The 15,905-nt window shown below is 38.5% G+C and overlaps 1 protein-coding gene across 3 annotated transcripts in view; it reads right to left on the bottom strand.

The window, feature by feature from the left end:
- Nucleotides 1–15,892, bottom strand: part of MOSMO (modulator of smoothened) — a 72,100-nt gene extending 56,208 nt beyond the window's left edge. For all 3 annotated transcript variants that reach the window (XM_020965401.2, XM_020965402.2, XM_078152889.1), the window contains exon 1: nt 15,770–15,892. In XM_020965401.2, the coding sequence (XP_020821060.1) occupies nt 15,770–15,875 (106 nt within the window). In that variant the 5' untranslated portion in view covers nt 15,876–15,892. The remainder of the gene's footprint in view (nt 1–15,769) is intronic.
- Between the last annotated feature and the right edge of the window lie 13 nt (nt 15,893–15,905).

Below are 15,905 nucleotides of genomic sequence, written 5' to 3'. Positions count from 1 at the left end.
CTAGGTGCAGTGGATAGAGTACCAGCCCTGAAGTCAGGAGTACCTCAGTTCAAATCCGGCCTCAGACCAAACACTTGACACACTTACTAGCTGTGTGACCCTGGGCAAGTCACTTAACCCCAATTGCCTAAAACAAAATGAACAAACAAAAAACTTACAAATGAGTTTCTGTACTTCTAGCATCCAATCACTTGTTAGAGGATCTATTTCTGAGAGCTCATGAGCTTATCTAGTACTAAAGGAATGTTAATTTCTGAAGAAAACTATTAAAAACAAATATTCTCTTATCAATTTCTCAAAGTGGGAAGATAGTTACAGTAAGATGAGATTAAATCTAAAAATACAGAGCAGTCTATTATAATAGAGCTCCCTTATAAAGCTGATTTGAAATGGTCTGAAGCAACTGGATGACCTCCACCTACCTACCTTCCCAGCAGACGCTAGAAATACCAATACAAGGAATTGTACTATCCCACAAAGGGCTCTTATTCAATCAACATTTCAGCAAACAAGTTTGTTTTCTGATACTTTAAAGTCTAAATAAGGACAGATCTACCTAAAATAGGAACTAGCCTAAAGAAAGTTCTCAAAAGCAGGTGCATCACTAATCTACCTTTTAACACAGCCAGTCTAACAATGTGTTTGTTCTAAAAAAGCACAGGATCTTAAGATTAGTGTCTCTGGTGCCTAAATTTACTTTCTTATTTAAAAAAACAAAAACACAACAACCCAATCAGCCAGTTTCCAAAGTATGCACTTTATCTACTATAGAATGACAATGTAAAAAGAGTTTAGTATCTTGATTGTAGCATGACTTGAACTTACCTGTATCTTTCTTTATAATTAGTACTCTTTAACAGATACTTATAACAATATGCATTTTGACTGCAAATATACAATGTTTCAGCTAATTTACAAGCTATTTTTTTCTGAGCTAGGTAAAATTTATAACATTGTTTAGGTGATAGGACCATACATTTCTAGACATGACCAAAGTGGAAATTTGTTTTTTCTTAACTATGTATATTTGTTATAAGAGTCTGGATTTTCTCTTTCTTTCTTCCTTTCTCATTTTCAGATGGGAGGGAGAGAAAAACAAATTCTTGTTAATTTTTAAAAATTAAAGGTGGTTATTTTTTTTATTAAAAGAAACAAACCCCCAAACCCCCAACCCATTACACTGTTTCCATGGGCAAATACATTTCAAGATCTTGTCAAACAGACTTTAAAACTTTTGGAACAAAAAAATTTTATCTGTATGGTGTTGGGGCTACTAAATTATTTATAACACTTCTTAGGCTCTACTTTGGCAATACCTTTTCTTCCTTCTTCATGACAACAAAGACCAAGACTGAATTTTGTCAATATGCTTGTTTCAGGATAGCAAAATTGGTACAAGGTATAGTCTCATTTGCCGAAATGAAATAAGACACAATTATCTTACCTCACTTTAATACCTGCTGTTTATGACTTCCAAATCCCTCTCCAGCCTTGACTTTTCTCCCGAATCCTAGTCTATTTTCACTGCTACAACATAAAGTTACCTCAAGCACATTTCTAAAGACACACTCATCACTTTTATCACAAGCAGGATCCCCTTCCTTCTCTCTGTTAATGTAATTATCATTCATTCAGGCTCAAAATCTAAGGATTGTAAAATCCTTGAGAGTAAAAATTAATTTATTACTTAGATTTTGTATTTCTAGCAAAGTGCCTGGTACATAATTATTAGTTTCCCTGTCTTTAGTCTAAATGTCCCCTTCCTATGAACATTACTTTATTTATGTAAATCTACTATTTAAAAAACTGTCAAAGGCTCCCCACTGCCTACAGGATAAAGTCCAGCACAATCTAATTCAAATATCTTTTTTCAGTATTATCTTATAGTATTCCTCTACACGAATCCTCACCTCCAGCCAAAATAGCCCATTCACTGACTAGAGAACCTAACTTATACTTGCTTACCCCTCAGGCCTTTACTTTTATTCACCCTGAAATGGAATGCTTTCCTGGCCTCCATTTCAATCCTATTAACCCTCAAAGACATGACCGCAGGCGTATGTTGTGCAGACCTGTTTTACATTCTCTACATTTTTCTAAGGCTGGAAATCTATGTTGTGCAGGCCTGCTCTAACAGAACTTTGCAGTCACAGTGGTTCTGCCAAGGGATTTGCATTTTCGAGCTATGATATGGAGGCTTGTTCTAAGGGCTCCTTCCATCTTTTCCATGAAGCCTTCCCTAACCATCCCAGATAGAAATAATTTATCCATTTTTCTAATTTATGTATACTATAAAACACTATACAAATATTACTTGGTTGTAACCCCCTAAGCACTGAGCCTGTAGCAAGCTCTCAATTTTTGTAGATGGATATAAGAATTAATTAATTTAATAAGCATCTACTGTGTCAGGAACTATGCTAGGTGCTAGGACATAAAGGCAAGAGAGGTAACATATACATATGTATAGGGATAGAGATTGGGTCTGTGATTTCATTAATAAAGGAAATTCTGTTTATGAAGGCAGGTCAGCACCTTCTCTGTAACTTATAGCCTTAGCACAAAATTTCTTAACCTCTTCTGTGCCATACATCTCTTTGACAGTCTGGTGAAGCTGTCATGAACCCATTCTCAGAATTCTTTTAAATGCATAAAATAAAATACACAGGATTATAAAGGAAACTATTAAAATCAATATCAAAATATTAAAAACAGGGGCAGCTAGGTGGCGCAGTGAATAGAGCTCTGTCCCTGGAGTCAGAGGACCTGAGTTCAAATCCAGCCTCAGACACCTGATACTTACTAGCTGTGTGACCCTGGGCAAGTCACTTAACCCCACTGGATAGTCAAAAAAAAAATCAAAAACAAAACCAGAAACAAGTTTACAGATCTTGGATTCATAGGTTAATAATGCTTTAGGGAGTTGCCTAGAGTTGTGAAAGTTTAAGGCACTTCCCCAGGGTCACATATCCAGAATGTGTCAGAGGTGGACTGGTCTTTCTGACTCCAAGGCTGGCTCTCTACCTGATGTGGCCTGTCAACTATAAAAAAAAAATAACATATACAAAATAAATACAAAGTAATTTTCCTTGAAGGAGGGAGGAAGTTGGAGGGAATCAAGGCTTCATACAGAAGATGGCATTAATGCTGAACTCTGAAGGAAAACAGGATTTCTAAGAGGAAGAAATGAGGAAGGAGTGCATTTTAGGTGTGAAGACAGGCTGTGCAAAGATATAAAGATGAGAGATGGAATCTCATGAGTGAAGAAGAGCCAGAAGGGTAGCTTGGCAGAACTGCAGAGAAAAGGAAACAATTTATCAAATGCTGCAGAGAAGTAAAGAACAATGAAGCTGGAGAAAAGGCTATCAGAGCTGGCAATTAAGAAGTCGCTGATAACTTTTAAGAGAGCATTCTGAGTGCTGAGATGCAATTCAGAAACAGATTGCAAAGGGTTGAGAAATTAGAGAAGAGGAAAGTCAAGCAATGATTGTGGGCAGCTTTCTCTAGGAGTTTGGCTCTGAAAAGGAGTAGAAATATAGGACAACAGTCTGAGAGAGAAAGGTAGGACCCAGTGAGGTTTTGTTTTTGTTTTTTAAAGAAGACATCTAGACATATTTGTAGGCAGCTGGGAAGGAGTCCATAGAATGGGAGAAGAGGAATAGAACGGGAAGGCAAAAACATTTATTAAGCACCTACTGTATATCAAGCACTGTGCTAAGCCCATCACAATTTTTATGATTGCGTGGGAAATCTGCCATATTAGACAGAAAGGTATGGGATCAAGGATATTCATACAGAAGGGCAGACCTAGGTGAGGAAAAGGATCATCTCTTTATCAGAAATTGCAGTAAAAGCAGATTAACTGGGAATAATAATATCAGATAGTTTTGAAATGTATAAAAGGGGAGCAGAAAAAGATCAAGAAGAAGGGAATTTATTTTTTCAGTAAATTATGAGTCAAAGTCTTCTAAGAAAGTAGGAGGCAAAGGTGGAAGGAAGGCTTCAGGAAAGAATATATAATATGGAACAGCCTTTATAAGTAAAGAAATACAAAATCAATTAGGGAAGAGTTAAAGGACTGAGAGGTCAGTTGAGATTAGATAACTTAAATCTGCAGTATTTTTAGCACAGTTGCCCAACTTCCTCTAGCACAACACATAAACAGGAATAGAGAAAGCGATGGTGGAAGTAATTCAGGGTTGAAATTAGGCAAAGCATGAGTGGTGATACGACAAGGTGGCAAGGGACTTGAGAGTAGAGGAATGTGGTATTGACTGGTTAGCTATAGTGCTGAGAACTGGAACAGAAAAAAAAATTACCACTACTAGTACAATGGTAATATACTGGGAGAATAGACGAGTGGAAGGACTAGACAGCATGGTAAGGATGAAGATTAAATTTAGGAGAAAGGATGGCACAGGGAGAGATGGAATGATAGAATATTATAGTCAAATAAAGGAATTTCAGAATTCTCAATATGGAAGAGGAATACTTGTGTATGATGTGTATAATGATCAAGGGTGAGACCATTTCTATACCTCTGTGGGTAGCTGTAGTGGAATGGAAAAGGCCATGGGAATTAATGAGACTAAGAAACTGGGAGGCTATTTTCAGGGAACCTCAGCATGTATTAGCCCCCTGGTACAAGGAGGTATTGGGGAGAAGGGAAAGGAAGACTGAGCCAGGCACTGAACTCCTTGAGAAAGGAAATGACCAGTAGATTACTGCCATCAGAATCTAGATTGAGTGACATAATAGGACAGAGTGAACCTCAAAGGAAAAGAGGTTGCTGACCGATGGCAACAGAGAGAGACTGGAATCTGCAATAAATTAAAAATCTGTTAGTATTGAGAAAGAAGTGGCATTGTAGGATCTACAGGATAGTTACCTTTTCTAGCTCTTTTCAGTAAAGGTTCATTTTAGGAAAAAAAGGTATCATTAATGAAATTATATCACTGGTAATCCAAAACAGAGGACCTTACAGACCCTGATCAACAAAACTGATAGGAGCATAGTCTATCCACACCTGGAAAGCTTCTATTACCAAGACTGAAACTTGATCTAATGCTCCAGGTGAAGGACTCAGCTGTGATTACATTAGAAAAGGCAAAGTCTCATGAAACACCTCTCTCCCACATTTCTTGCTTGATGTAACCAGGTTACTACTCTACTTTTTCTCGTTCTCTAAAGATAAGGTCATGGTCTGTAGTTGAACAGCTCCATATTAAAATTCACCAGCTGTCATTTTGCTCAATGTACACAGCAACAAGTGTTGCAAAGCCAAATGTGACCTTCTATTTATAGCAAAGCTAGAATAAAACTGAACCTCCATATGATTCTTCATATGTATGTATTTACACAACATATACAAACATACATACATTTATTACATACATAAACATAATTTAGTAGTGATCCACGGAAGCATCAGTTTATTTCAAAATTGAATTATAATGATAAACTTTGCTGTGAAATTTCATATAAACAGTCTTAAAGCATTATATAAATGCCAACTATTAAGGTCAATATGTACACATATATACATGTATATACATTTTATACTAATAAAGGAATTCTTAATCCTTTCAATTCTAAAGCAACAGATGCTAAAGAAGTATATTCTACTTAATCATGCCACATATAGTATCTTTACGGAGAAGTTTCTGTGGATAGATATATCACTGCTAAAAATTGTGATTAAAAATTCAAATACACAATATTTTCAATGTAAATCTTACAGCATCACATAATTTAAGACTTGGTGGAAGGGACCTCAGCAGCCATACATTCCAGTCCACACAAAAAGAATATCCACTATACCCTACATGACAAATGGTTGTCCAGCCTATGCATGAAGACTTCCCAAGAAGGAGGAACCCACAACCTTTTGGAGAAGCCCATTTCCCTTTTGAATGGTTCAAATTGTTGGTAAGTTTTTCCTTATATCAAGCCTAAATTTTCCTCTTTGCAATTTGTACTCATGGTTCCTGATTCTGAACAAGTCTAATCCACCTCCTACAAGATAGATGGTCCTTCAAATATTGATAGATCCTCCCTGTGTTATCTCCATGCTAATCATGCTCATTACTTCCTTCAACCAGTCCTTATATATCAATCATGCATTCAAGGCTCCTCACCATTCCCAGTTGCCCTCTTTTGGGAATGCTACAGTTTACTGATGTCCTCCTTAAACTACAGTGGCCAGTACTGAACATAATACTCCAGATGAAGTCTGACAAGAACAGAGTATAGTGGGACTAACACCTGCTTATTCCTGGAAACTATGCCTCTCTTAATATAGTCCAAGATCTAATTAGCTTTTTTGGGTGCTATATTACATATATGACTCATATTGTGCTTGCAGTCCACTAAAACCTCTAGATCTTTTTTAGAACAATTGCTCTCTATTCATGTCTTCCTCATCTTGTACTTGCAGATTTAATGTTTTTGTATCCAAGCACAAGACTACATTTATTCCTATTGAATTTCACTTTATTATATTCTATCCAATGTTTCAGGCCAGAGGAGTCAAACATGGCTACATGTGACCCACGACATTCCTGAGTGTAGCCCGAAATAGATTAAAATGTAATTGGGAAATATTTTACAAAATAAATAAAAACACAATGAATGCTGATAAATGAAACATAGATAAAATTAATATGTGATTTTCTAAGTCAATATGTGGCCTGGAGGAATCCTTATGTAGTGGCAAGTTTCTAATTGAGTTTTTCTAGCCTGCCAAAATTCTTTTGGAATCTGACTGTGTAGCTATTATGGCAGCTATCTCTCCCAACTTTGTGTCATTTGCAAATCTGATGAGAATACCATCTATGCAAATCTTCATCTCACACACCCAATAACAGTGGGCATCTCCCAAGTCTCTGTCTTGGACCCTCTTTTCTTTTATATTGATGATCTCATCAGTTCTCATGGTTTTAATTTTCATCTCTATGCAAACAATTCTCAGATCTATTTATCTAGTCCCAACCTTTCTCCCCACATCCAGTTTCACATCTCCAACTGCCTATTAGACATCTTGAATTGAATGGCTTAAAACCAGTGTGTACAAAACTGAATTCATTATCTTTGTCTCTCAAACCTTCCCATTTCTCAATTTCCCCATCACCTCAGTCACAAAGGTTCCCAACCTAGGTGTCATCCTAAATTGTTCATGCTCACTCATCCCTCATTTCCATTCAGTTGTCAAGTCTTCTAGTTTTTACCTTCATAAGGTCTACATGCTTCCTTCTCTGACACTACAACCACCTTGTTACAGGCCTGTAACAACTGCCTGATACCTGGACTATTTACAATAGTGTGATGATTATTTTCACTGCCTTAAGTCTTTCCCCCCTTCCATCTATCTACTCTGCTGTCAAACTGATCTTCCTTGAGCATAAGTTTGACCATATCACCCCTTTATTAACTCCAGTGGCTCCTATCATATCCAGGATCAAATATAAAATTCTCTGTTTGGTTTTCAAAGCCCTTTATAACCTCGTGCCTTCCCACTTTACTCCTCTCCGTGTATTTTGCAATTGAGTGACAATGACCTCCCTGTTGTTCCTCACATGACACTCCATCTCTGGACTCTGAACATTTTCACTGGCTGTCTCCCATGCTTAGAATTCTCTGTTCTCAGGTCTACCTTCTAGCTTCCTTTAGGTCTCAGCTAAAGTCCAGATATCTGCAAACAGCCTTTCCCAGTTCTCCTTAACCTTAGTGCCTTCCCTCTAAAACTCCCTTCCAATTTATCTATTTATATCTTGTTTGTATATTTGTCTCTCCTATTTAAAAGACCATGAGCTCTTGGAGAGTAGGGACTGTTTTTCTGCCTGCCTTAGAATTCCTAGTTTAGCACAGTACTTGGCATATAATAGGTACTTAATAATGGCTATCTAACTGACTAAACAGCACAGGGTAAAACACTGACCCATGGAGTGCAAGAGTGGTTTTTGATGTGCCCTTTGAACTTGTCCATTCCTCTCTGGTACTCTAATAATAATGTTAGTCTTGAACCCTCCCCCCCACCCCAGCAAGGACTAAGACTAAGGCTTATCAGACAAGACACAAAATACTTGGAATAATCTGAATACCACCAGAGCTTGCACAGAAAAACATTTGACAACCAGAGGGAAATAAATATAACACATAAGCCATTACAAATAATTAAAGATGTAAATATGAAATTTACCACCTTTACCACCTTTATATAGTCAATCCTGTCACTTCATAGCCTTATCTCTCGGGCTACTTAGAGGAAAGGTATAAAACAAGGTCACTGTGTGAATAATTACTCATTCAAGTTGCATGATTAAGCTGTTAATTTACACTCTAACAATTTCACAAACATCAACACTTCATTAATTGCTTGAGTAGTATGCCTGAGATTTTACAATATGGCCCACTATGTAACTATGCATTGGAATAAAGCCATGAAATGGATAAAAATTCATTTTCAGAAACTGTCCTGACAACCATAAAACAGTGCAGGCCAAAGCTTCTAAGATGAGCCTAAGACTTCCTGAACACATTTCTTTTCACATGTTAAGTTCTGAGAGGGCTGTTCAAAAAGTTGTGATAATCAAATGTTTCAATAAATATGCTCAGCTTTATGAATCTAGAGGCTAACATGATTCCATAGCATTATTTTGCTAATCTCTATTTCTTATTTATGTCTGCTAATATAGGTTCCCAACCCTTCTCCTCCACAACTCACTGCATGTGCTGCTCACCAGTTGTCTGCTAGCTGTCTACCGCTATCCTAGAGAGCAATACAATAAAATCACAGGTCTATTCACCCATCACCCCCTTATTTTTACTATCAACATTCCTTAAAACATTAAGTATACGTGCCTAAAGATTTCTGTCACTTTAGGGTACAGAGATTTCTATATTCTCCTGTATTTCTGGTCAATTTAATAAACTAAAATGAATCGAGTAAATGTTTCTAATGACCACTCAGATTACTGACAACATCCCTCATACCAAAGCATCTTCGGGATAACTGAGGTCATCACTACTCTGGAAAATAGTTATTTATCAGGTTTTAAATTACTGCAACTTTTAATTTCTTATTGATTGCTTACAGCAGGAATATCTAATCAGTTAATTGGGATCTACCGTTAGACCTTGAAATGTTCCTGGATTCCCAACAGGGAAGCACAACCGGCAATGACACACAAGTCCCCCTCCCTCTTACACACATGTCATTAATCCAGCAGACCTCAAATTTTGGGGGAAAGAAAAAGTAACTCTTCTTCATAAAAGGATGAGAAGTTTTGGGTTAAAGAAATGACCATTAAATTAGACTAAGTGATATTTTTAAAAACATGAAAATTATGAAGTATAAAATTATAAACTTTAACTAAAATAAATTAACTTTTTCTCTTCTCCCTCTATCTCTACTCTTACTTTGTAATCTCGTCAGCTCCCACTGACTGATTCAATTATCATCCCTATGCAGATGTTACTCAGATTTATTTATCTAGCCCTCTTTCCTGACCTGCAATCTCACATCACCAATAACCTATCATCAATTCCTTCACCCTGTATCACATGAAGAGGTAGCCCACTCCCTTTGCCAAGGCAAACCCCCTCCACATGCCCCCTTCATGCCATTCTATTCTGTCTCCTCCAGATTACCCCCTTATTATCCCAACTGTCCCACTAAGCTTCAATCCTTCCCTTTCTACTGGGTGCTTCCCTGTTGTCTGCAAACACACTTAAGTATCACCTACTCTCTAAAAAAACCTTTACTTGATCCTGACCATCTCTCCCTTAGCAACTGTCCTATATCTCTCCTCCCTTTTGTGGCTAAACTCCTTTCAAAAGCCATCTACAACTGGTGCTTCCACTTTCTCTCTTCTCACTCTCTTCTAAACCCCCTTGAAGTCTGGCTTCTAACCTGAAATACTGAAACTGCTCCCTCCAAAAATCTTTCAACTGCCAAATTTCACAGCCTTTTCTCAATCTTCAACTTTCTTGACTTCTCTGCAGCCCTTGATCCTGCTTTGCCTAGCTCCTCTCTACCTAGGTTTTTGTAACACTATACTTTTCTGATTCTCCTCCTATTGGTCAGGTTGCTCCTTCTCAGTCTTCCTTCTTGGATCTTCATCCTTGCTTGTCATACCTGAAAGAATTCTGTTTCTAACCATGGGTGTCCTCCAAGAGTCTGTCCGGGCCCTTTTCTCTCTACTATTTCACTTGGTGATCTCATCAGCTCCCAGGGATTCAATTATCGTCTCTATACAGATGATTCTCAGTTTTGTTTATCAATAGATAACTTCTCTTCTGACCTCCAGTATCCAACTGTGAAAGAGACATCTAAAATGGAATGTCTGGCAGACATCTTAAACTCAAATATATGCTAAACAGAATGTCATTACCTTTCTTCCAAAATCCTGCCCTCTTCTGAATTTCTCTTTTACTGCTGAGGCCACCATTCATCTTTCTAGTCACCCTAACTCCAATCTAGATATCATCCTTGACTCGTCACTCACTTACTCCCCATTCCCTCCCCACCATATCCAAACTGTTGCCAAAGCCTGTTGACTATATGTTCACAACTTCCCTCACACATCTCCTCTCCATTCACACGGCCGCCATGCTGGTGCATGCCCTCATTATCTTATATGAGGACTAATACAAGAGCCTTGTGCTTGGTCTCCAACCCTCAAGTACTTCTTCTACCTAGCTGCCAAAGTCATCTCCCTAAAGTGCAGGTCCAACCATACTACTCCCCTACCCAAAGTTCAGTAGTTCCTTATTACCTTTAGGTTCAAATATAAAATCCTCTATTTGGCTTTTAAAGCTCTTAAAAATCTGGCCCTTTCCTACCTTTTCACTCTTTTTACACCACACTTCTTTCAACATACTCTAAGATCCAGCAATAGTGGCTGTCTTGCTGTAACTTGCATACAGCACTCCATCTCCTGCCTCCATGACTTTTCATCAGCTGTTCTCATGCCTGGAATCATCTCTCTCCTTCATATTAGCCTCCAAGCTTCCCTCAAATCTCAGCTCAAATTCCACCTTCTACAGACTTTTTCAGTCCCCCAATTGCTACTTTCTTCTCTCGAAGATTATCTCCAATTTGCTATGTACAGACAAAATATATTCTAGAGATCTGAAACACAGGTAAACAGGACTCTGCATTTCAGTGAGGGGGTCTGTTGAGAAGAAATCCTGGGGTCTGAGGAATGGCAAGGAAGTTTGTGAAGGAAGTACAACAGGAGGTTGTTACGGGGATAAGAGGAGAAGGGGAAGTAGGTAAGATGTCCTTGCCTGAATACTTAAGTGTGTTTTACCCTTCCATTGTGAGCACCCTTTGGGCAGGGACCATATTTTTGCCTTTCCACATTGTATGCCCAGGGCTTAGCACAGTGCCTTTACACATGGTAAACACTTAGTAAATGCTTGTTGTTTTAGGAGGGAAGATGATATGAAGGATTTTGTTGGGAAAATTATAATGATGCAAAAAAAAATGGCTTTCAATTATTAGAAGAAAAATTCTGACTAGACATAAAGAACTCCTCCCTGCACTCACTGCAGTAGTCTCCTGGGGAAAGCTGTGGACTCTTCCTGAGAAGATCCCATTTGCTCAAGGAAGGTTTATTGATGGTATAGTCCTGCCAAAAGATGGCTACTGAATTCCCCCTATGAAAAGGAATCCTTCAATAAAGGATTCCTTTAAAAACTGAGCAGGTTTTTGATCACCAAAAGCCATTTTACTGAGCTCACCACTTTACAAAAATTAACTCTTTAAACTTCAAAACGATTCCTCGAGTAACAATGTGTTTCTTTAAAGACAAGAAGAATTACTGTATAAATAAAGTAAGGGATGAAATAATTTTAGGACTGGCACCTAAAACTTCCCTCTTCCACTGAAAGCTGTTTTACTAATCTAAAAAACAATAAAGGCAAACACTATTTCAACAAAGAAAGGTTTTATTGGAACAAGATTAAATTTTCTCCCCAAATCCTAGAAACAGAAGTCTTACATTTGTATCATCAGCACACAAGAAACAAAATGTGAAAATGATTCTTCTCAGTCTAGGCAGATACAAAAAGTAAACTAAGAAGAATGAAGGAAGGGAAATGTGATTTTTAAAAACTGTTTATAATCAGTAATCAACATTAATAACCAAAAATTAACCAGTATAGTAGAGTTCCTTAATGATACCACACTCACCTCCCACATGGGGTTTTTTTTGTTTGTACTATTAAAATTTTAAAATCCCACCTAGGTTTTCATTGAACTACTTATTAAATTTCATTGAACTATCAATTAAACTATTAAATGTTCACTTAAAAAATATTCTTCTACATATACTATTTAAAACTTAATCTCTTGGTGGGGCAGCAAGTCAGGAGGACCTGAGTCCAAATCCAGCCTCAGACCAAACACTTCACACTTACTAGCTGTGTGACCCTGGGCAAGTCACTTAACCCCAACTGCCTTAAAAAAAATTAATCTCTTGGTTTGATTACATCTTGAAATCTCTTTAAATCAATCCATATGTTAATACAATATGATATCTTCAGTCAACTCTGAGCTCCCAAAGATGTTATTTCATTTTCCTTTTTGTGTAAAACAATAAACATGGCTTGGAGGGATGAATTTCCTGTGTCTCTGCAGTGTTAAGAAGACAACAGAACAAACACACAAAACCTACAGAAGTAAGTCTATGAGACAGTTCACATTCTTACAATAATAATCTGAATTTTGGGAAGCCGATCTACCTGTCTTTTCATGATGTTTTAAACCACATTTGCCTTAGCTCAACTTAACTACTGTTCCAAACTATGGCAGTATTGTCATGATTGAGAGTTACAAATTTATCTTCCTCATAACAATGATGGCTATGGGACTCTGGGTAGGTCACTTAACCTCTAGGCAGGTCACTAGGAACTACAAGTTGCACTGGTATAGGAAGTTCTTCAGTGGGAACTCAAACCATGGCTCAACTCACCAGTGTTTCTGAAAATGTGCTCCAGAAACTCCCTTGCAGGGAGACTGTGAGGTCAAAACCATTTTCAAAATAATACTAAGACATTTTCATTTCTAATACAATAAATATCCATAGATACAACCCACATTAACAAAAGCTCTTTGGGGGAGGGTTCCTCAATAATTTTTAAAACTCTAACAGGGTCCTGAGACCAAAAAGTTTGAGAACCACTGCTCACACCAATAAAATCATGGCTTCAATACCTACAGCCTTATCCTATACTAATTTTAGGCCTGGGCTTATTCTCCCTGATAGTGCCTTATTTCCAACAATGTCTACCAACACTTTAAATTTCACTTTTTAATTACTCAATGATACTATGGAACTACAGAGGCCAGTGCCTTTTAGAGATGTGCTAATTTTTATTAGTCACCAGTTTTGTCCTTCTGAGAATATAATTTTTTGATAAGGCTTTATTTCTGAAACTGGGATTCTAAAGATTGCAATTGCGAAGTGGATGATTGCTGATTATATTCTATATAGTTCTATAAAAAGGCAAGCACTACTTCAACAAAGAAAAGTTTTATTGGAATAAGGTTAAACTTTCTCCCCAAATCCTAGAAATAGAAGTCTTGGATTTGTATCATCAGCATCTGGAACTTTTCTCTCAATCATTTCTACAACTTTCTTTTGCTTTACGTATCTCTGGGGACTTAAGAGGCCAAGAGAAGTTCTACAAATAGCAAAAGACCCCATAAGCAGTAGCAAACCCAGTTGTTACAAGAGACAGAACTCAAGACAGAAAGAACAATACATTGTGAGCGAGTCTTTTCAGGTTTAACTGTATGAACTGGAAGCATTTTCAGGCACAAAAGACTATGATATTATGCTTGTTTCAAACTACTTAAATACTTTCTCATACATTTTGCAATTTTGAGCTTTGCTAAAGCCATACAGCCAACAGGATCCTACCAGCATTCTACCAATAAGCAAAACATCTGATAGCCTGATTTTCAGTTACATGGTCCAACGGAGAGGAGAGGGTAGTAGCAGTGAAGTACACTGCCAAGGAAGCAATAAATGTCCTTCCTGCTGCCATTTCTGAAAGAGCTAAAAATATTGCTGAAGAGTAAGAAGCACTTCACAAGTTTGATAAAGCAGTCATTTATGTTTACTAATCATTTTTAGAGATTAATATTTCACCATCCCCCATAACACCTACTGAACTGACAATTTTAAAGAGAGCTCACTATTAAAACCACTTTAGTTAGCTCTTCTATTCCTTATTATTAGCTAAACAAAGTGAATATTTTCCAAAAATCCATTCTCAACATCAAACACACAAATGCTGGGATGGAAAACACTGAGCGCAGAATCACCTGAGACATTTCAGAGACTACCTACTGTCTTGCCTAGAGCCTTGAAATTTCTATCAGGCTCTGCAGTTACTAGGAACCTTTGCAATTCTAACGTGTTGTTTAATTTTTTAAGTACTATCAGGATCTCTTTTGTGACATATCAGAATGAAAAATAGCCCATAAAAAGAGGTTCGGGCTTAGAAAAAAACAAAATTATAACCACATACTTCAAAGGGAGAATCTCAATCTACATGTAATTCAAAATCTGTCAAGAAGCAGAAGCAGGTAGAGATGATGCAGAGGATTCTGATATGCTGCCATAACTCAGAACAATATCAACATTTTGGGATTTTAAAATTTTAATAGTATAAACAAAAAAAAACCCACATGGGAGGTGAGTGTGGTATCATTAAGGAATTCTACTAATCAACATTAACCCTGACCTCTCTAGTTTTGGACCCTGTTGTTTTTCAAGGCACTGCTAGCTGTCACATCTCTCTACACACATCACCTGTACTAATTTCATTCTCTTGCTTTTCCAGATCTCTCAATTGAAAGGCAAAACATATTTAAGTATTCAGATCACCCTGCCCACCTCCCCTTCTCCCTAAATTCCCTTCACATCCTTCTGTTTACACTTCCTTCACAGACTTCCTTCTCCTTCAGACCTTAGGATTTCCTTTCCACAGGCTCCATCACAGAAACCCAAAGTCCTGTTTACCTGTGTTTCAGATCTCTAGTCCCACCGCCACCCCCATTTCCTTCAATCTCCAATTACTTCCCACTTTTTCAGATTCTTTGCACCTCCTCTTTCCTCCCTCCTCCATCCAGGTCCTCTCTGTCTCTAGATAAGTCAAGTCCTCACTGAGGTCCCCTGCTCACCACATTCTTCCTCCATTAAATGTCCATCACTTTTCCTTAGTCCTAGTCTCTCCTCATTCTCCTCCTCGGCCCTGGTATGCTCTCCTCCTTTTCTTATCCAGCTCAGTCTCTCCCCTTCATTCTCCTCAGCCCTCCTCACTGTTCTCCTCGGTCCCTGATTCTTCCCCCTGCTCAGCTCTGGTGTCTTATCATTCTCCTCCTCACCCTAGGGTCCCCTTCTGATCTCTCTCCTCTTCAGCTCCAGTGCCCCCTCCCCCGTTCTCTCTCCTCCTCAGTCCCGGTGTCCTCCCCTCTTTTTCCTCCTCAGCTCCAGTGTCCGTCCCTTCCTGATCTTTCTCCTCCACAGCCCAGGATGCACCTTCCTGATCTCATTATCCTTTTCAGCACCAGTCTTCTCCCCCTCATTCCTCAGTGTCCCTTCCTCATCCTCCTCACCCCCAGTTTCTCCTTCTGATCTCTCTTCTCCTCAGCCCCCTTCTCTCCCCTCCTCAGCCCCAGTGTCTCCTCAGCTCTCTCTCCTCCGCACTCCCCGCACCCCGGCCCGGCCCGCTGCCCCGCCCCCTGCCCGCTCACCGGCGGACTCCCCGGTGTTGATCCAGTCGGGGTTGGCGATGCTGGCGATGGCGAAGATATCCGCGGCCAAAAAGAGACATCCTGAGATGATGGTCAGTTTATCCATCTCCCCGTCCCCACTCCCCCCCCCCCTCCC

The sequence above is a fragment of the Phascolarctos cinereus genome, unplaced genomic scaffold (assembly GCF_003287225.1).
Source record: "Phascolarctos cinereus isolate Bilbo 61053 unplaced genomic scaffold, phaCin_HiC Scaffold_4;HRSCAF=312, whole genome shotgun sequence".
Taxonomy (NCBI): Eukaryota; Metazoa; Chordata; class Mammalia; order Diprotodontia; family Phascolarctidae; genus Phascolarctos; species Phascolarctos cinereus.
This window is presented reverse-complemented; position numbering and strand designations above follow the sequence as displayed.